General features: G+C 43.5%; 1 protein-coding gene across 9 annotated transcripts in view; it reads right to left on the bottom strand.

Moving 5' to 3' along the window:
* The window catches only part of MAPKBP1 (mitogen-activated protein kinase binding protein 1), an 89686-nt gene that overhangs the window by 56519 nt on the left and 9892 nt on the right, over nt 1–23275 (bottom strand). For all 9 annotated transcript variants that reach the window (XM_085550301.1, XM_085550303.1, XM_085550307.1 and 6 more), the window contains exon 3: nt 6020–6111. In XM_085550301.1, coding sequence (XP_085406427.1) covers nt 6020–6111 — 92 coding nt within the window. The remainder of the gene's footprint in view (nt 1–6019; nt 6112–23275) is intronic.

The following is a 23275-nucleotide window of genomic DNA, read 5'->3' as shown; positions in this document are numbered from 1 at the left end:
TTCACTGCTGCACGTAGCCTCCAAATCTAACCTGGCCGTGTTCATAAGTCTTAAAGAGACTGCCACTCAGAAAAGAATCTTGCCGTGGTCATCAGTGGTCTACTAGGTTTGCCTCTCAAATTCATTCCAGTACTACACTGTCTAAACCCTTCCACTTAACACAGGAAAGAAAGAAAGCAAGGCAGCATCTTCATCATGCCTTGTAACACTATGCAATGTCTATCTTAAATGTTATTCTTTCATTGTGGGATTTATGCAGCTCAGGGCAAAAAGAAATTCTTCTCAGTTGATAGATTACCACACAACATAATAAATTATCTATAGAACGATGGAAAATGATGACTAAAACATTCCAAGAGACTCCACATGTGCATGGCTGGAAACCACTTGTCTACCGGAATTGGAAAGAGGTGTTTGGGAGCAAACCAACAACCACTTCTGGAAAAATAAAACAAAGTCCTTGCTCTTCTGCTTCCAGTGGGAGTTACTGCTCAATTACGTGAGACAGCTCCACACGTGCTGAGCAGACTCCTGGAAGGATTAAAACCGATTCACTCATTTCCTGCTGTGCTCCTCCCCTTCCTCCCACTGCTGTGACACACACACTGTTGTCACTGCCTGTTGGTGCAAGACCTGGCATTTATTTCCCTGGATCCACAGGGTTATGACTTAGAAGAGTTATGACTTAGAAGGGCTAACTGAATTCAAGGTTTCCACTCAGTACTGTGAATGCACAGGGGATGAGTGGAGGAATCGAGTGATGAAATGAGAACGAGTGACTGGGGCTCAATACTGCTGCAGCACAGGTTGGCACATGAGAGAGCTGCAGCAGCATCCAACATTAATGGGACCGTAGCAGTAAAATAAAATATGAGTTAGCTGAGTAGTTTTCCCATTTTGAGCCCATCATGGCAATAGTCACTTCTGAATATTAGTTGTCTTGTTTAAAAAAATCTCAAGGCAATAAGACTGAAGGAGAAGATCTTGTGGCAAATAGCAGCAGGAGAAGAAACATTTAAGTTTGATCACACGACTCCTTTATCAACCTCCCTTCCCATGTGCAAACAAGGATGTTACAGTATTAAATGTTTGCAGTATAAGGGAGTGTCCAACTCACTTGTTCAGCAGATGTACTGCATATGCACAGAGCCAGCCAGGGGCTGTGTCTGTACTGGCAACAGCCAGTTCTGAGAGAAACCCAAAGATACTCAGTTTACTGTCTCAGTGGAGTCTGTGGATTAAACCCACACCTGATTTTAGATCTGTACCATGTAAGAAATCATCCCTGAGAGCTGAAGGCTGAATCTCAACAACTCATTCCAGGAAATCTGTATCAAACACAGATTTCCCCAGTGAGGAAGACTAATGTGACTAACATGAAAAATCCCTGACTTTTATCAGAATAGCTGGGAATTGATGATAATCAGGGCCAGACAGAGACCTAAGCTGATGAGAACATAAGAGCGTGTTTAAAAGACACCGTACATCGAACAGCACAAAGCTGTTCTGCATCAACAGAGGAAAAGCATGGGCTGTTCTCCCCAGCAGGCAGGTACCTCACACGAGGACAAGGTTCTCAACCAACTCAAATGACCAACTGTGAGCCAAGGAACAAAGAGAAGTAAAACAAATCGGCCCCACCAGCCTACAAGGCTTAAAAAAAATAACCCACCCCCCCCCCCCCCCCCCCCAGACACACACACACAACCCACATTCATCCCTCCCCCCCCAAAAAAAACCCAAAAAACAAACAAATTAAAAAAACACAGATAAGCTGATTCAAGCTATCTGAGCAGTTGGTGTGGAATTTAAATGGCAGACATTTTTCCCCTTCAAGAATTTCTCTTTTTTTTTTTCCCCTCCCCTTTTTAATGTTAGTCATTGGTAACCTCAGAGGATTTTCTTAGCTTTGTTTCCATTCTTGTTTCTAGGAAACAGAACCTCAAAGAGCTACTGGGAAGAGGAAAAAAAAAATTAAAAAATTTTAAAAGAAAGGTGAAATAAACCAAAATGAAAGAACGGGGAAAAAGGAATTGGAAATAAACTGGAGGAAAAAAAAATAAGACAAAGTACCAGGCCTGCTATAAGAAATAACAAATTTCTGCTTGTTTCTCCAAGGACAACTTTGTCACTGCATAACACTAACAGAGATCAAATCAGGCAGTGCTGGGTTTATTTCGCTTGTCAGCAGCAGAACAGGCAAGCATGGATGGCAGATATAAGACTTTCGGAGAAGGAGGGGGGTAGTTTTCTCTCCTATGTTGTCTTGTCTCCCAAGACAACAGCCTTATATGAAAGCAGTGGCCTAAAATATCTAGAGCACTCTGTGCCTTTGGCCTTCTTGGCAGACGTGAAGAAAAAAAAAGCCTCCTTTAACACAAGCATCACTTTAAAACAATACCAGGGCAGCAAAGCAGCCAGTGGAGAAGTGATAGCCTCATTAAAGTCAAAGGAGAGAAAGGATAAAAAGTTCAAAAGCCAGCGAGAAGGAAACAAAATAATAATGCAGCGTTCAGCCCATAGGCACCATTATGGAGTTGGAATGAGCTTGTGTTGCATTGCTTCTTTCAGGAGAATCAGAATCACCAGAAAAGACAAAATCCACAAAAGCAATCATTTAATAAACAATAATAATATTACTTTAGACAAAAATAAGAGACCAGAGTAAAATTCTGCTCAAAGAAAGTCTAAACTTCTAAGTCCTCATTCAAACAAACATTCATGTGCCTGGTTTGGATGAAGTCAGGACGCCTGTGGCAACTGTTTTGATCTCAACCAAATTAACCCAGGTGTGTTGAAAGTGTTCTTAGGAAAACAGAGCTGTTACCTAAGTTAGCTTTCAGGGGTACAACAAACTGGAGAAGCAAAACCTCTGCATTGCAAAACTTCAGTAGATGAGTAGAAAGCTGAGGAAATCACTGGAGTACCTTGAGCACCACTGAAGGATGACCAACTTGCATGGACAGGTCATGAACTTTACCCAGTCTGTAAAAATCAGCCACATGTAAGAAGCTTCCCTGTCCAGTACATTCAAATAGGAACAAAATAAATACAGCCAATGATCTAGTAATGCCAGGATTCTTGCAAATTATCCAGATGAGATAAATTCACTAGAAATAAGGAGGTAAAGACAAATACTAACAAACTGAATTTCAATCACCTTATAATAAGGTCCGCACCCATATCTCCCTCATGTTTTGACTTATTAACAAATGCTATGTTAAACCAGGACAGAAGGATAGTATGGAGTGCAGCAAATCACACTGGCATCACAAGACAGGATAGCTAGGGCACAAAAGCAGCAAGTAACATAAATCATTACATTGTTACAAAACATCTGGCATATTGCCTGGGCCATGAGATGATACCACCACCAAATGAGAACAAGAATTCCTCTGTGAAGTCCCAAGGAACCACATAGGCTTTTAATTATCCAAAAGGAATCTCCAGGTGCCCTCATGCTTGATTACATTCATGTTTGGCATGTACCAACTCATCAGAGAAGGTCACTGTTAATAAAACTCACCTATCTTTAGCTATCCAAGGGTCCAAAACATTTCAGTTTAGTGCACTTGTTTTCTTCTTTCCCTCTCCTCCTCCTCCTCAAGTGCCAATTTCTTCTGCATCTTTTCTGATGCTGAATATGAGGCAACACATACTGTAATCTATCTGCTTGTCTCTGAAGAGTTCAAGCATACAGGACACTGTCAAGTGCACATGCAAATCGTAAACTTCCATTTAAGAAAAACAATAAGAGGAAAAAGCCCATGCTCCACAATAAGAGAATGGCCTTGTAAGACTCAACACACTGCAGAAACCCAAGGAGTCAAACAGTGATTTGTTCACCTGCATTTACTTTCAGGACTCTCTCAGAAGTCCATGTGAGGTTCCTTTGGAAGGTTTTCCTTGCTTTAATATTGATACAGCTCAAATGATGACATGGCTCTGAACCGCAGCTAATGAATGCTAACAAGGAATAGAAACATTTTTGCCAAAGGCTCCCGACAGAAGTGGGAGATGACAGAATACAGCAGACAGGATGACCTGTGGACACTGCAACTCAGAAGTTCCTCTGACCAGATGTAGCTTAGACTGCATCCTCATCATCTTTGGATCTTGAAAGGCTTAGGCATAACAATCAAAATGGCCTCTTCATAGATAGGACTACTGACCGATGTCACTGCAAGGGCACTTAGTTGTCTTTGAAAGGTCATGGGGACTGGGAAAGATTCCTGAATAATGCAAGAAGGAAAACGTCATTTCCATCTTCAAGAAGTGCAAATAAGATGTCAGGAACTACAGGTTGGTCAGCCTCATCTCAATCTCTGAGAATGCGACAGAGCAACTAATCTTGGAAATGACTGCCAAGGAAACATGAAAAACAAGATGATAAAGTAGTCAATATAGATTTATGAAGGGGAAATCATGCTTAACTAACATAACTTTCCACAATGAGGTGACTAACTTGGCATATGAGTGGGGAGTGGTGGATGTTGTTTACCTTGACATTAATAAGGCCTTTGGCATTGTCTCTCATAACATTATTATAGACAAGTTGACAAAGTACAGGTTAGGTAAATGCACAGCAAAGTAGATTGAAAGCTGTGTGAATGTCCAGGCCCAGAGGGTTGTGATTGGCAGCACCAAGTCTTGTTGGAGGCAAGTCTGTAGTGATACACCCCAGGAGTTGATATAGAGGCCGTTACTGTTTTCTCTCCATATTAGTGAGCTGGACAGCAAGGAAGAATACACACTCTGCAAGTTCACAGATTATACAAAATCAGGAAGAGTGGCTGGCACACCAGACTGCTCTTCCATCATTCTAAGCAACCTCAACAAGCTGGAGAATTGGACCAGCGGGAACATAATAAATATGATTCCACCTTTTACATGTGGAGAGTATGCCTACACAATGCCATTAGGAGGTACCACCCTCCTAGTTCTCCTACAGCTTGCTGATCAGGAGATTAATCTAGCTTCAAAGAACAGCCAAGTTCACATGTCTTCGGCAATCCAGCTTGGAGACAGATAAAGTATCTCCACACTGCACCACAATGGGCAGTGAAAACTTCTCCTGAAGTCATTCTTCTGTCTTTGCAATTTCTTTTTACTACAGTATTGTACTTTTCCATCTAAGCCATAGTCATTCCCCATCTCAATAGCCATGTCTCCACCAGCAGGGTAAACAGAAAACGTTTTTCCTCCCTTGCTTTTTCAATTTACCATCTAATTATGAGATCTCAATCCCACTCTTAGACAGTCCCCTTAAAGCTTTTCAGGTGCTACTTACTTTCACATGAGTCTCATCCCACAACCCAGCTACTCTGACGTGATTTACTTCTCTACAGACACATGCTCTGAGTGAGCTTTACCTTCAGCAAGATCAGGATCTGGTCCAGAACATCTACAGTTTTGCTAAACATGCAACTCACAAAGCCACCTCTACAGCCCTCAGCTATCTTCCTCTAGATAGCTCTTTTGCTGTCCAATATCTCTACCTAGATATCTCAATTTGCAAATTCGATGGGTTGCACTTCAAAGAACCCATAAGGAAAGGGCTGCCAACATGAAGTCTGAGATCTTTCTCCACATTTGGATAAGGAACAAGTTATAAACTGCAGGGCATGTACAACAAGGGTTTGTCAACTCACTGAAAGCATCAGTTGTTCCACTGGGTACTCACAGGCTTGAACATTCATCCCACTGAGTTATGAGCAAGGTCAATACACTACAGACCACAGTTAAAAAGCCCACAATGTACTTAACACCTAGCTTGGAGCAAGAGGAGAGAAATGAATACCACAGAAGGGATATTATTAAAACTTGACAGGTAAGATGCAGTCCTTCTCCTTTGCTAATTACACTAGCAGTGCTGATGCTCATAATTGACCACTATGTTAAGAGACTAAAGAATGGTGAATTCTACCCATAGAAGACTGTACTGGAAACACCTTGGATCTTACACTGTCATCCCAGTCCTGGTTAATCTCAGATTTGAAGAATGTTGTTAGTGACTCACCCTGCTGGATAAGCAACGAGGCCAGTTCTGGGGTCGCAGGCTAATCCTCTGCCTCCCGACACAGTTATCCCCAGCACCTTCTCCAAAGTCACCTAGTGCATGTGAAAGAGAAAAAAAGTAGCATCATGAGATACAAATACAGTTCAAACGGACCCATATGCAGACACTACTGGTCTGGTACTTCACAATGGCTCTGAGAGGAATCATATCTCCTAGAAATTCACTGACAAGCACCCAGGCACAGAGTAAGGTTAAACACAAGTTCAATTTTCAATGCAGACACAGTAAAATACTGCTGGGGCACAGAGTTATTCATCTACCAATTATTTATCCGTGCCAGAGCACTGCCATGCATTACAGAGGACTGCAAACAACAACTAGTATGGAGCAAGAAGCTGGGGTGCACATTCATCGCCCTGTGATTCCCACCTTCCCATCACAAGCAGCAAAATACTTTCTCTACAGTTCTTTCCCTGAAGTCTTTTCCAGGTTGACCCATTGTCTTTATCTTCTCCATCCACAGTGTGGTTCCAGCTCTATATTCCTTGGAACTGAATAGTCATTTTTTCCCCACAGCGCTTAAACTGGAAACCATATCCAGTGGGCCGCATCTCTCCCCAGGAATCTCAAGAGACAGAACTGCTCACATTATTGGGTTAAAAAACTCATATATACCACTTATATACCAATGACCCATTCAAGAGACGATAATTCAAAATGCTTGCTTTGCCCCCAAGCAAAGATCTCAACTATTTTAGGAAAGAAAAGACAACCGTGTAGAGCTTCCTGGAAGATAGAGAAATTCATAACCAGACCTCTGCGACAAGAAGCCAGGATAAGCATAACACAAAAGCTGCCAAGACAAGGGAGAATGCTGAGAATGGGAGAGGAAGCACCAAAATTCAGCAGTTTCCCAAAACAAAAAACTGCAGTGGGATTACACTGCACAAAATCTGGTATGTGGCACGAAAGGACTCAGCATTTGAACACAAACCAGTTTTTGCCTCAGGATTCTTCTGACAGACATAAAATTATTCAGTTTGCACAGCTCAATTTTATTTATTATATATTTTATGCATACATTCCTCAGCAGGACTGCTGTCCCTGCCAAATTCATGGATTTTACTGGGTCACAGTCTTCTGCTTTCAATTATCTTCATCTAAATTATATTTGGTTAAGGCCTTAAGGCATGGACGCTGCATAAGAAGGCACCATTGTAAAATTACCACTACCATTAATGGCTGCCCTGAAGACCAACATCTTGTATTTATACCAACATCAAGTACAAAAGGTAAGGGCAGGGCAGGTTTCCCCACGCTACCCTGACAACACAGCTTATCAGATGAAGATTTCAGCTGTAGGGTGAAGAAATTAGTCTCATGGCTTGGGTCACTGGAGAAGGTAACAAAAGTAAGCCCACTTAGGGAGCTAACAGGTAAAACAGGGCCAAGGTGCCAGCAGCTCACTTAAAGCAGGACATCCATGTCTCAGTGATTTCCAATTTGGACTGGCTTCAACCCATAACACAGAAAATGGAAGACGTTATAACCCAATCTCTGGGGAGCTCAGTGGTTTGTTTTTTTTCCCCTTATTAATAATATATCCCAGATGCTTTGAGGCAATGTGAGAGAACACCAGTTGTTACCTTTCCTCATAAAATAAGCACCGCTGGAATCACAGCTTTTGTAAAATTCATAAGGGTTTATGTTTTGTATAAGAACATACAATTAAAAATGCATTTACCAATCCATCAGTATAGCAAGGAAAAAGTTAAATGTTCCCTTAAAAAAGTGAGGGAGAACTAAAGGAGACTAGAAGGATGCCTGCTCCTCCAGGTTTGTTACAATACTTCTGCATAGGTTTAGCTTCACAAATGCACAGAAAGAAGAATTTACTGAGATTCAAGCACATATCAGTCCCTAACCCGTAACACTAAGAAAGGTTTAAATTCCCATAGAAACTGCATACTTGACAGCAAAGGAGGAAGTAGAAGAGACATGTGCCATTCAAGTACTCCAATCTAGATACTTGATGCTGTCAGCAACATCAAATTTAGCAATGCTGTGCTCATGCTGCTCAGCACAGGCTTTAGCTCAGGCTGGCTGTAATCGCAACTGTCCTGGAAGGCACTGCCCGACCTTGGCTATGCAGCTAATAGCATTCAGCAGCAGTTCAGCAACCTACTTTCACCAACAGGTATGGTTTTCCCCCACAAGGACATATATTATCCCTGCAGTGCCATGTTACACCATCACCGAGCTGATCCCACAGCCACCTGCTCATGAGACTCCACCACTCTCCTTCCCCCCTTTATCCTATCCTCCCTCCCTTCCTGGCACTTCCCTTGCAGCAGCCTCCCTAGCAAGCCAAACAATCAGAAAAAATGTTCTGTGGGTTTTGTTTTTGTTGTATCAGATGAGGTTTAGACTGAACATAAGAAGGAACTTCTTCTCTCAGAGAGCGATCAGGCGCTGGAATGGCCTGGTGGTGGAAGTGGTGGAGTCACCATCCCTAGCAGTGTTCAAGAGGCGTCTGGATAGGGAGCTAGGAGATAAGGTTTAGTGGTTTTTCTGTAGGTATGGTAAAGGGAGGATGGTTGGACTAGATGATCTTGTAGATCCTTTCCTACCTTGTTATTCTATGATTCTGTGGTTCTCTGTTTGTCAGCCTGGGGAAGCCACAGGGAGCTGAAAGACAGGGAAAAGAACTGGCCTCTTTTACTGGCTACTAGATCTGTCTAGCTGTACCACCAAGATCCCTTCTGTACATGGCATTATGGAAAAACAAATCCACTCCCTCCTAGTTTTGAGGAGTGTGAGAAACTGAACAAGAGCACTCATTCATCTTGGTACTATCACCCAATCACCAGCAGCACATCATGCTTTCTCCAGCTTCCTCTCTTGCTCTAAAGTCTGCAGGGGCCCAAGGCTGTTCTGCCAATAAACTGTACTTGTAGTTACAAGAGGAGGTGGAAAGTCTACCTTTCTCACAAGGCCAGCATTCACCCTGATACAAAAGGAATAGTTCAGTCTTCAGGTCTAATCTTCAACCACCAATGAACACCAGTGAACAAAATGACCCTTGGTCCCATTAGAAAATGACTACCAAGGTCATACTGCAGAGGTTGCTAGACCTACTGCCACAGAAATGGATACCTGCATCAAGAGATCCACAATTAACTCTCTGAAAAACATTCTCCCTCTTTTGCTCTTAGGCTTAGCTTTAAAACTTGCCTTGTGCAAAGAGTCTGAAAGACAACTCTACAAGCCTCATTCAAATGGATGTTCTTACAACACCTCAGCATGTGTGGTAATAATCTTCAGGTGTTAAAAACAACTTGTCTTGAAAAGGAGGATAAACACATTTAAAATTGGGCCTTGTGAAACTTGTGAATGCCATTCCTACCTCCCTGCCCAGAAGGGAGCTTTATCTCCATGATCATCCTCCAGCCCAAGTGACACAAAGGCTCAAGATAGTCAATCACGCATCAGAAAACGTGACATAAGAATAAACAAACTTTGGGGGGGGGGGGGGGGGAGAGGGAGGCAGTAATGATCCAGTACAGACTGGATTCCTCTCAACATGCCAGATAAAAGGAATGATTAGTATAGTTAATTAGGGCAGGAGAACACCATCATTTATTCCCAAATCTCACATAAAGATCTGCTATCAAAGGGTAAATAAGTCAAGACAGGTCTGACATTATGCCACTTCTGAAGTTCTGGCAAAATGAGGTAGGAATTCACGTAGCAAACTCAGTTTCCCAGTTCCACACAGACACTGCCATTCATATAAATCAACCAGGTGGTACTTCAGCATAAGCCAGTCACAAAAAAATTCCCTGATCTGTTCACAACTCTGATCTGAGCTAACCACAGCTCTGGAGAGTACCACTGCAGACCTGGAAAACCAGTGGGTTTGTTACCAATAATGGCCCAAATTGCTTCCCACAATCATCAGACGTGTCCTTGCTTGCTCAGGTCATCACATCCAATAAATGGGCCACCTCACCTCCCTCACCCAAGCCAGGAAACAATTGCAAGACCAAACCTGTAATTCTCTGCCTCTTAATTAAAGGCCCAGAAAGGAGGCTGGCTATCCACGTTCATTACTTCATCCCGAGGCTTCTATTAATAGCATTTGGCATTTTTAGTCACAGTTCCCTATGCGATTTGCAAGTGCTATCGCATGGAATCACATGTAATATGCTTCTAGAGCTCATTTGTATTGTAATCGCATACCTGTTAAATAAATGAAGATGAGGTGGTTAACATCAGCTTTTTTTTTTATTTTCCTTCCAAATTTGGAGGCTCAAAGCGCACTCATAGTCAACAGAAATAGAAAACAGAACTTCAGGTATGAACACTTCTCTTGCAACTCCTGATATCCATCCATTTTACACACAAATCTAAATTTAGCTGTTCAGAGTTGCACAAATGGGTAAAGAAATTTCAGTGCCTAAGTAGGTCACCCTATTCCTTCCACTTCAGATCCAAGATCATTAGGAAGCTCCCACAGCCCCTCTTACCTGGTAAGATCAGATCAACAGTCTTGAGTTGCAACTGCCAAAAGGTATTCAATGCAGCCAGGCCTTGCAGTAGAGGGGAAGAAACCTTGCTGCAGCGCAATACCCACTGGAACTTAAAGGGCACACCTGAGTTGCTTCCCTCAGGCATGTTTCCTCCAAAGTACAAGGGGGAGCCCACACCTGCATAACAAAGCCAAACTACCTTCGCTTTCCTGCTGCTGTTTAGATAGTCCTTTCTGAAGGGCTGGTCTAAATTAGCCCCTGGCAATTTTGTCTGTCTTTTCAGGAAACAAGGCATTTGACCAGCAGCTCCTGGTTCTCAGAGTATGAGTTTCTTACTTGTTTCAGTTCTTTCTGCTGTTTTGGGGAAGTTGAAAGACATACCATGAGCTATCATTTCCACGTGTCAGAAGGACAACACAGGATCTTTAAGGAAAGCTTAAAGCTTAAGAGTCCCATCTCACTCTTCAGCTCCTAGTAAACCCTCTCCCCTACAGTTTGCATCCCTTGGGACTATCTACACATAAAGTCACAATTCTGACCAGTGCACCCAGGCCAGATGTTCCTAGAGTGTGTAGTAGCAGACCTCAAGACACTCTTTGAAAAATGACCATCGAGCACAGTAATCATTTCCACAAAAAATGGATGCCAAAGAAGGTAAATCAGCCAGTGACACTGCTGCCAAATCTACAGCTCACAAGCTCTCTCCACGATGCTTTTTTGCTCCTGATGCCAGCTTGCCACCGCTGTTCTATGCCTGCTTGCCCACCAGCAAAGTTCCACAGCCTGGAGTCATCTTAAAGGAAGGTATGAAAATTAACTTTTCAAGAGAAAAAAAAACATTAACACCATTCTTAACACAGTGTTTCACCTGTAGGCTGTATGATGCTGTTATCCCATCACTCTCCCAGGCCAGAAACAAAAGATTGATAAGCCCAGTAGTTTATCAGCCCCTCTTCCACACAGTCACATGTTCTCTGCAAATTTAAGAGGGTTTTTGTTGTTGTTTTTTTGACTCAGTCACTTCACTTCCTATCTTCTAATACTCATCTGCTGTCTCCTACTCAAAATCTTGGCAAGGATCTTCAACACTGTGTTACATTGTTGCAAGAACCATCTCTTATTGCCTGCTTTAAACTTGACTCCTATTAATGTTACATTGTTGCCCCTTAACTCTTGTGCCGGAAGAGAGACTGAACAGCCCATCTCCATACACCATCTTTAGGTCACCAGTGACTTTCAAGGAGCTATTCTGTCACCCCGGAGTCATCTGTGTTCCAAGAAGAATCTCCACTTACCCAGCAGGAGCCTGAACACCACTTGGTATCTTTGATCAGTTCTACCACCCTTCTTTGAAGCTCTTTTGAGGCCCACTATATCCTTCCTAAGATGGAAGAGGAAACATCCAGACTACACACAGCTTTCAAGTTGTGAGTGCAGTAACTGTTAATACAGAAGATCAATAGGGTCTTCCGGTTTGTGCTCAGTTTTATTCTGCCATTAATACCTGATACTTCATCTGACTTTTTGATATCAAGATCATTTACAGACAACAGTCAAGAGGTCATCCAGCACCATAAAATCATAGAACCCTATCTGCTATGCATTTGGAAATATAACCTCCATTCTCTTTGCTCTCCTACAGAAAGACAAACCCTATTCTTCAATCAATGGTCTTGTTTCAACTCCACCTTTTCCACCCATGCCTCTGTGAGCAATTATTCATGAACAAGAGCCTCCTCAAAGGGAGTTCCTGCAGTGCAATTATTCCATTACACTCCAGAATGGCTACTTCAATAAATGTCCACACGCACACAGGATCTATTTTAAAAGCCCTCCCGTGGGCCTGCATGTAACACAGTTAACTTTGAATCCACTTAATTAACTAACAGCACTATCTCAGCATGAAAAGACAACATCCATCAGAGTTCATCTCTCATCCACTGCACAGTGTGCCTGCCCTCATTCCTCTCCCAACTGAGCACGGGTCTATTAATAATGTACTTGCAAATATATGGGTTTCTGAGGAAGCGCTGCACACAGAAATCCCTGAGATACAAACTATGTGGAATGCTTTAGAAAGCATTCCCTAGCACAATACAGTGGCCATCAAGTAATCACTTACCACCTTGCTTGAGGAGCAGCTACGTAACTACCTGCTCTTTTACTTCAGAAAAAATATTTTCATAGTCAGATTTGAAACCCCATTATTCTTCAGCTATGGCAATACACTGACACAGAGAACTCCGACATCAGACCTATGTTTCACAACAGTGTGGTGGCTCTCACATCCAACTCCTCATATAGCGTTCCCAAATTTTTTTTCTAGCAGTGCTGCACATGGGACAATGTATTTTCCATGCAACACAGCAAAGTTCTATCTGTTCACTCCAGAATATGATAGATGAAAACACATTGTAGCTGTACATTGTCAGCATCTAAGAAATAGCTATCTATTTCTTACATAAGTGAAATGTGATACAGAATGCCAAATCTCACAGCTGGCCCTGTTCATACATCTCTCCTGCAGCCCCTGAGCCCCACTGCAAAAAAAGGAAATAAGCACATTTAACTTCCAGGGACCAGCACACAAGTTGTGGGCTCTAATCTGCTGTCTGAACACACTGTCTGATCTCTTGTTACTGCTGTACAAAAACAAAGGCTTGAAGTTTTACATTTAGCTCTGCTGTGTTTCATCTGACACATTAAACACAGAACACTAATTACAGTATACTGTTCTACTTAAGGGGCTGTCAGCATTTCCACCGTAAAGCCTTCATATTTCAGGGCTTTATAACACAGCTGTGAAATATTCATTTTGTATTTGAGCTTGACACGCAAAGGTCTGGCTTGGGCCCAGGTTCCTCTGTCTGTTTGTTTTTTGGGAGCTGGAGTTTTTGGGTTTCATCTGGCACAGAGAGGGTTGAGAAGGGGGGGATGGAATTAACTGTAGGGGTTGTCTTACTAAAGCAGGCAAACAATAAAAATGCCCAGCTCCACTGTTGGTTAATGACCCTCATGTACCCAAGACCTTCCCTTATTTGTCTCAATATGCACATATTCTTTTTTTATTAAATAAATAAATAAATTATATCCTCTCCAGCCTGAACCTCCTGTTCCTCAGTACTCATTGCTAGCACTAGATGCTGCCTTAACAAGCCTGGAGATTTATAATATTCCACCTGCAAAAGCTCCAACCCAAGACCAGTTCAAGACGCCTCTATCATAAAAGAGCAGTCTACATGTCTCCTGCAGTAAGTCCCACAAGCTTTGCGTACGGTTACAGCTGCAGGCTTATACCAGTGGCCTCCAGGAACCATCCCAATACCATCAGATGCAATTCACACAGCACAAACCTGATGCAACATTCCAAGGTGCTTCCAGATTATGTTCATTTTGGAGCAACATTAATGAAGTAGAGGATTCAGACCAACATCTGGCCACTGTATAAAACTGCACATTTTAATTTATTTAAATATATATATATATGACCAGAATATCATTATCTTCAACAAGCAGTAGCCATTTTTAAATAATTTTGATATCCCAAGTAGTCATTTAAACAACAGGGAATGATTTTCCACAACATAAATCACAAACAACACACCTTAGCCTAAGGATTAGTTGGTACAAACTGACCTTCCCAAAGGGTTTGAATATTGAATTACATGAAATATTACATTTGTGAGCCTGCATAAAAGTGGAGTGGGTGGGTTTCACATGGAAATGCCAAACCTCAGTTCTAATGGCCCTGCCTGGTGTCACTACAATAGTTGTGAATGTATATTTATTAAAAATTATCCAGGCAGATGAGAGAACAGGGAACAAAACATGGACAGAGGTAGAAAAAAGGGAACGTGAGCAACACAGGGTCCCTGCAGGCTGTCTCCTTACACGTGCCTGAACACAGTGTGCGTGCATATGTGTGTCCATCTCGCCGCACCCCCTCTCTTGCCTGCTCTCCCCTCTTGGCCTCCCCTCCGTGCTGGCTGCTTTCAGTCCAATTCCAGCTGTCAAGACTGCATTCCTGACCCGTCAGCCCCAGCTGTCAGTGGCTACGTGCTGAATCTGCACTCTGCCTTCTTCTTCATGCACCTGGAATAAGGCAGGCCCAGGGAGGCCATAAATGTCAATGCATGGCCCTGGGGAAGTGTGAGAAACACTATTAAAAGCACTTCTAGCAGTAGCCATAGCAAAAGAGCTCACGTGCAAATGTCCCTACAGCCTGCAAAAGAGGATACACAGGCAGTTGATTTACTACCAGTTTCTACAGTGTGACCTAGTTATCATAGAATCATAGAATGGTTTGGGTTGGAAGGGACCCCAAGGATCATCAGGATCCAACTCCCTGCTGCAGGCAGGGCCACCAACCTCCATATCTAATACTAGACCAGGCTGCCCAGTGTCCCATCCCACCTGGTCTTGAACACCTCCAGGAAAACAGTACCCACAGCCTCTCTGGGCAGTATGTTCCAGTGCCTCACCACTCTCCGTGAAGTTATCCTTAATTATTTTGTTTCTTTCCACTGCCATGCCCACACCAAGGTCCAATTTCTGCCAAAAATATTGCAGGGTGTGGAAAGACCCATGTAGCATAGCCAACCCTGGGTACAGGCATAGCAAAGCAGCATCTTCTCCCATTCAGCCATCATCTTAACCATAAAAGCTGCCCAACTCAAACATCCATGGCATTACACAAAAGCTTCAGAATACCCAGGCTTCAGAGATAAGGGGTGGAATGTGTGCGCAAATTGTCCACCTTTGTCAACGTTATGATTATACTATTTTGATTTCTGTGTGAGGAATTTTTTGTTGACACAAGAGAAGATAGTGTGATTAATGCTTATTTTTAAATAGGAAAAAAAAAAAAACAAAAAACAGACAGCAGGTTTGCTGGCACATCAAGAGTCAATCCTGACTTATTTCAGACTAAGTGTATACATGTGGAGTCAATCTGACCTTCTCCAATATGCAGACAAACCCTCTGGGAAACAGAAACGCACCCTGTGTGGGCAGCCTGCAAAGAAGCCATACTCTGAATTCTCAGGACTTGGACTCGTGCAGGGTCTTCACAAGAAACAGATTTTTCCAATTTGTAAACGTGCATTAAATTTTCATACAGCAAAGAGAGCAGGTGACATACCAGACTTTATGTAGGGGGGGGGACTTATACCTCCCACTTAGACAATTTATCCAGTGATTCTTCACTGTAGAAAAAGGAACCAGTCCACCTTCCCTAGCAGGGAGAAATAACTGTAAGAGGATTAAGTACAGGCAAAGACTTGCAATGGCCCCCCATGAATCTGTCCCAAGAGTGGAGATCAAAGGAATGAGGATGACTTTGTGACAGTGTTATATGTTAGCCTTCTCCAAACCCAACACAAAGCCTGAATATAGGCAAAGAAAGTGCTTCAGTAAGAGGAAAATGTGAAAAAAAATAAAAAATAAAAAATAAAAATAAATTACTACAGCTTTCTCAGGCAGCATTTCAGTTACTCATATAAGGGTTTGAAGTCAAGCAGGAGCAAACAGCTCTCCAAGTGAAAGGGGCACTGTTTATCACCGTTAATCATCACTTCTCAGATGGGAAAGGCTCTCTTAGTAGTCCTTTTCCCCTCCATTTCGCACAGGGTTTAGCACTTATAAGAGGTGAGACAAGGGAAAGGAAAACAGCCAACCAGGGATTCAGGCAAGGGCTGGCAGGAGTTCTGCCACCACGGCTCTGCTATAGTCCCTCCCCAGAGCCCCAGACCTGAGCTGGACTGCTCCTAAACACAAACAGCCAGGAGTTAAAAGTCCACAGCTTCACTGCAGGACAGGCACCAGCTCCAAGGGAACTGTGGCAGCTTTGCATAGCTCCCGACTCCAGGGAAGTTAAACACATGGGTCGTAACACAGTGTTTCCAACACTGATATCGCCGTGGTGAGGAGCTCAGTCCTAAATCACTCCGTGCTGAACTCTATAAACAACACATACATTCAAACTAAACATGGACACGGGGCAGACACACTGAAAGGGAGGGCTCCAAGAGCCCTCTCCACAGTTAACCCTGCTGAGGGAAACCAGAATAGGAAAACTACTTCAGTAAAGCACCACACTGAGATTTCTATCCCTGGTTTCCTCTGTTTCTTCTCGCTGGCATTTATTTTTGGTTTAAAAGCATCAGTGTACTGTTTGTCCAAGTCTGTAAGGATGTGGGGAGGGACTTGGTGGCAGAGCTGGTTCCTACAGGAGTAGGAACATGCAAGACAGAGCTATACAGGGTGAAGGAAAACATCTTAATCAACTTGTCTGAGGTGACACTCATAATTCATTTGTGATTTCTTCATTCACTCATAACATGCCATGCCAAATCAATTCATTTTTATCCTTCATCACTGATTTACACAGCAGCTCCACCTAACAAGTCACCAACTTCCATTTTTGAGCCATTATTTAATATCTTGTCTATACCCAGCCCTCACTGGCACAAGGGCAACTTTCAGGTCTTTCAGAGAAGGAGATAGCTCTAAGCAGCATAACTAAGTCTCTGGGAAAGAGTTAAAGAGATTCCCTGTAGACAAGAGCATGAGCTTTCTATGCTCCAATACCTTACGGAGAGCAGATATCCCTGCCCTCCACAGGAGGTCAGGGCTCACCTTGCAGCACCTGGCAGTTCTTTCCTCAGCACCAGAACTTGTGCAGGGCTGGGCACTTTGTCCTCCCACACACGCGTTGCCCCAAGACTGCTGTGACTTTACAGGGGAAAGTAAATTCTTACATCCTCAGGAGACTAGAAAATGGTTTTGGTGTAAGCAAATTACATTTTAAAAAAAAGAAAAAGGAAAACTCTCACATCAGCAATTTAAAAGATGCTAAGGCTGGAAAATAAATACAACAGGAGTACACAGCATTTATCATACAGACAACACTCACATGGAAAGAAGCAGGTCGTAAAGAGATTAGCATTCAATCTCTCCCTAAATGCATTTTGGATTATTTATTGTTTGTTTCACATTACTTGTGAGAAGTCACAATGAACAGGAAGGTCTTCTGTGTTCACAGCAATATGTGCTCTCACACAGCTTGCAATCTATAACCAGATATAAGAGGATTGGATGAAAAAGAAAAAACACACACCAAGGAGAAATGTCTTGATAATCATTGTGTAACAAACAAGAGACAGAGCTGGGAATAACCTCAACTCCCTCCCAGATTCCAGCAGCTCAGACCATGCTGCACTATTACTGTACCTCACTCCTGCTTGAGGCTAGGGACAAGAATGTAAAAGAATGCTTAAAAATGAATCAAAGGAATATGAGAAAGCATTTTTCTCCCACACCAATCAGGATAAAAAGAAGCAGCCACCAGCTCCCTCCCTACCCCGAGCTACCACTCGCTGCCTGGCTCTCTGCAATCCCTTCATCCATTCCCTGCCCTCTGCCCTGAGAAATAAGCTTCTTACAGAGAGCCTTTATCATCAACAGCCGTTTATGCACACTAGAATTAAGCAGCACTTCACATCTGCCAACCAACACGCCTACCAAGCACCCAAGAGATTTCTCCTGTTGGCCAGAAAGGAGACAATGTCCTCCAGGAGGAGGAATCCAAATGAAGAAGGGCCAAAAACTGAGAAAACAAACAGCAGAAAAACTGTTCAAGCACCGATTTCTACTTTTTCCTCAACAACCCTTATGTGCTCCTATTAAGTGCCCTGCTGAGGTGTCCCTGCCCCAACAGTGAAGTCAAGGGAACCGAAAAGGTCCCAAGATTAACTAAGGGTAATGATGTAAAAATGAGCAGGAGATACAGCAAGAACTTTGTTTCACTATTTGGACCGCTTGGTTCGGCATTAGAAAGACAATTTACAAGCCCAATTTATAACCACTCCAAGAAGCTGCTCAGGCACAGCTGTGGAGGAACACTGCACTAATGGAACTCCAGGCTCCCAGCATATCCATTTCCCTCCTCAGAGCACCACCACAGGGCCAGTTTTCTGTTGAAAGGATGCACACTGCTGCTACAAGAGAGACAATCCTCACTCTGCGTACACCTACCTCAGATGCAGAATGTGGCTTAGCCTTTCCCAAAAAAATAAGAATTTGTTGCCGATTTCATGGACTAGACCCAACACCCTAAAGATCTGAATAACTCCCTGTGCAATTCAGCAGCAATAAGCATCACCCCATTGTCTCTCCTGCCACAACTACAGAGGAAAACATCACTAGACAAAAAACTGCACAGAGACAAATAAGTTACCAAGATAGCTACTAAGCATTCCGAGAAATGCATTAAATCATTTATTCAGAACGCTTCACTTTCTCTACATTCCTCGCCTTTCAATCACTTCTGCCTGTGATTTTCCCCAAGAGCTTCTTCAGTTTCCTTTCTGAATGAAACAAAGCCTGTAAATGAGAGGCACAGCAGTCCAACACAAGCTCACTTGTTTGAGGAGTAAGAGGTAACAACAAAAAGGGCACAGGCTGCTATCTCGGTGCAGAAAACCTGGAAACACAAGACATAACACTGGCAAAGCAGGTCCCCTTTCTTCTGTACTTGAGATTCAGGAGCATGGGTAACCAGTAGAATTGTCAAACGTGAGAACTGAGGAAGTAAAAGCACACTCAGAGGAAGCAATTTTATTCACAGGCTTAAAACCCTCTTTGTTTGTGTTGCCACCTACAGCTCCTGCCACACTTAGAGAAAACAGAACATGAAAAATACCACCATCTCTTTACAGCCCTTGTCAAGAAATTCAGAAAGCCATGGATCCAGGCACACAACCAACTGCTCTTTCTTCAACACTTCACAAAGCACTTCTGGCTTTGTGTGTTTAACTCTTAGCAAAATTATCTGCTGCCAAAAGCAGAACATGAAGAAAGAAAAAAAGACCATGGACCTTCACACTTAGCAAAAAGTCATTACTCTCAATTCTCATCTTTCCAGTCAGAAGTTTCAGATGCATTCACTTACTCAGAAACAATTAGCAGCATCTGTCCTTGCACGAAGTACCTGAGTGACACATGTAGTTCAGAAATACATGCCACAGATGCCCAGAATGCTGTGAATGTGTTCAAAGCCAGGTTGGATGGCACCCTGGGCAGCCTGAGCTGGTGGGTAACAGTGCTGACCACAGCAGTGGGTTGGAACTGGAGGGTCTTTAAGGTCCATTCCAACCTAATAGCCATTCTTTGATTCTGGAAGGACCTGTTTACAAGTTATCCAAGACAAACAAGCACTTATAGTTCTAAGATGGAAATAACACCAGCCACGAGCAAAGACTAAAACCACATAATCAGCACATTTTGCTATTTCTACAGTGGTCACTTCCTACATTTCTTTTGGGCGAGATAAAAATCTATTACTAACAGAAAACACCACAGATATCAGCCCATGCTGACCAAGCAGAGACTTCTACTAGTCAGTTTTATACAAAGAACCAGCCAGGTACTTAGAAGCTGCAGAAGGACCTAAGGAAAGTGCCAAGCAGGGATACTTCACAAGATTCAGAAGCTGACAGCAACACCCCCATGCACCTGAGAATCCCAGCCACACATCAACTTCATTTCAAAACACCATCACAACATGATGACCATGGCAAACAAGTGCCCAGACTTCCCTAGTAACGAGAGCAGGAAAATACCAGCCAGAAGGAGTTAAAGAAAACGGAACAGTTGTTTTGGAGTCACAGAACAAACTTGTGGCTTAGGTCACTACAGATTGAACTCCACAGGATTTCTGACAGGTGTTCCACCACAAGAGAAAAGAACTGAGCAATCACCACGGAAGAACCCAGTGTTTCACATACAAGTACTTTGTGTTTTGTGCTCTCCTCTGAAACCTGGCCATACAACACTGTGTTACTGCTTTCTGCCACCTTCCCCCATCTTTTCAACTCATTATGGAGCACAGCAAATTCCTCCTGAGCCAGCTCTATGGAAGGGAAACCCTGGTGCTACCCCTTTCTTATATTTACACCAACATTACTGCAGCAGTTCCAATATAATTTATATATAGCTCTATGGCTTATTTCCAGGCAGAAGTAACTCAATGCTGGTGTACATGTGTTTAGACCACAGCAATTGGAAAGAATGTCCCATAAACACTGTCAACTTAGCTGTTCCACTGTGGCCAAACAGGCTCTACCACAGCAGAAACACAAGCTGTGCCAGGAACATAAAATTAAAAAATATATATATTATCCAGCAAGAAGCTAATTGAGCCACTCGCCACCTGCACAGCACTGACAGACTTCCACTGTGGTCCCAACAGATTTATAGCTGTAAGTTAATAGCCAGCTCCCATCATATCAAGATATAGCATCTGACTGCCAAGAGACCACGCAGGAGTGACCAGGGCGTGTGACAGCGTAAGGGCAGACATGCAATACACAGAGCATCTGCCAAGATCCTCTTGCATTTCAAAGTAATCTTATGAACTTATGGTCTGGACAATAGTCAGCTTCGTACAGTGCTATTTGTAAACCCTGCTTGTACTGCATATGCTTGCAGTGCTACCATGTATTAACAAGTCTGACTTGAGCCCAAACACCACAAACTCGGGGCCTGAAACAAGGGCAGGGTGCAGGAGCCGTGGATCCAGCTCCATGTAGGTGAAGGAGGTGCCTGGTACAAACACACAGGATGCTGATCCCACCAAAAAACAACAAAACACTTTCTCCTTAGGTCTGAATCCAATGTGACTGAACTCTAAAGAGGAGGAAAGCACTCTTATTTATGCAATGTAGAAAAATCAGGGACCAACCTCTCAGGCTGAGCAGAGATAGGACCACAACTACTTTGCCCTGGGCTAACAACAACCCAGCCCTATTTTTCCATAATCCCACACATAACTTCAAGGAAGAGCCTTCCTGAGCACATTAAGCCAGCATTTCACTTGGATCACAGGAGGCTCCATCTAGGAGCCTCTGACTGGGGAGAAATGAGAAAACTATTTCCACATTGTGGGGACAACGATAAGGGTACAAAGGGAAAAAGGAACAGTGCAGAATTTCTCTGGTTGACTGCTCACTCAGTGGATGAGATTCAACAAAAGTCTCTCTGTTCCAGACTCCACAGAACTTGTTAGCAACACGACCAAGAAATAGGGATTAGCAGACAAAGCGCTGCTGAGATGGCGAAAACAACTGCATAAAGACGACCACATAATATACATATAAGGCATGCAAACATCTCGTGTGCTTGAGATGGATCATCATACATGGACACTGATCTTGCCGTCAGCCACAGAGGTACTTATCTCCTCATCCATTGGGTGAAGTGGAACCACTCACACTGCCTCACACACAATTAAGCACATGCTTTTTGGTTTTTTTTAAACCTTCAAGGTCATCATCACTGTAAAAACATTACACAGAGTTGTGCAAGACTTTATGCATATTACAGCTGTAACACAAAACCAGTGTCTCTCCATAGAGCGAGGGGGGAAGTTACTGTACTAATAGGCACATTAAGAAGCATACACTCAAACAGAAGAGAGGACGCTCCTCCTATTAAACACACACACACACACACTCAGAAAAATAGAAACATACTCATACTGTCACCCAGCCAGGCCCCAGTATTTAAATATCCTCTACAACACAAAATCCTGCTTGGCAGTTGTTTATAGTACTTTCCTTTCTGGGGATACAAGGAAAGGCATCCAAATTAAACCACCCTAGATAGCAGGAGGGCAGGACTTGGGTCAGAACCCAGGCAGGCCTGGAAGTAAATCCCTCTGCCAGAGGGATGGCCACATGTTACAGGCAGCAATTCCTTCACTTCCCTTAAGCAACACCCCTCCCCTGCAAGGGAAAACACCCGCTTTGACATTTTATAACGGATTTTGCTTCTAAGCCCTTCGTACTGCCCGAACCACTTCAGCAGCTTATGCTGATCACTGATGAGCTGCAGCTCTGCCATCACTTCCAAGCAGAGCATCCCAGTTCCAACAACTCCCCAGTCAAGCTGCAGACCCCCAGCTCCCTTCCCCACTACCCAGGGCAGACCCCCAGCTCCTGCCTGCACCAAGTCCTGACTTCACCGGCACACTCTTGTCATCTCCAAGGGCTGTGGGTAGGGCGGGACGGCAGCTCCTCCCTGTACCGCAGGCCCCAAGCACCAGAGAAAAACACCAAGAGAGTTTGCCTTGCTTGCCAACAAACCTCCAGGCAGTAGCTGATGACTATTCCCAATTGTTTTAAACCTCTGTAAAGTACTGGCAGCAAAATTACATGCCTTCTTGCAACAAGTACTCTTCCCAGGACTCTCATTCAACAGCATTTCGCCATCCCTGGTTACCTCAGGAGCTCCTCAGGTTTTGGGTGCTCTGTAAAACCCTTTTGTTTCACAACAGATGTAAGTTTTTCCAAAGCAACAAAAGCGATTCAGTTGCAGAGCTGGAAGCTGCCCACTACGCCTCACTCAACATCACCTGACAGTGAGGACAGTGTTATTACCCAGCGCAAAGTGGTGCTCTCCTCCAGCCCTGCTGATTAGCTTGAAAACTAGGACACCAGAGCTGCTGCCATCCAGCATCGTTGCCTGTTGACAGGGACCCTCAGCACACTCTGGAGGATTTGCCCGGACTGGTGGCTGTGCCTGCTGCTTTTTCCCAGCCCCGAGTTCCAACTACCTGGAGCTCCCCGCGGGCACGCACATACCACACGTTCCCCACGCAAGCCCCACATCCGCAGCACGTGGAGCGTCAAAACCCGCGTGGGAGGGCGGAGCCATGGAGCGATTT

Source organism: Coturnix japonica, chromosome 5 (assembly GCF_054131305.1).
Source record: "Coturnix japonica strain WE chromosome 5, WE-NBRP24, whole genome shotgun sequence".
NCBI classification, from domain to species: domain Eukaryota; kingdom Metazoa; phylum Chordata; class Aves; order Galliformes; family Phasianidae; genus Coturnix; species Coturnix japonica.
Note: the sequence above shows the minus strand (reverse complement) of the source record. Positions and strands in the feature narration are given on the sequence as shown.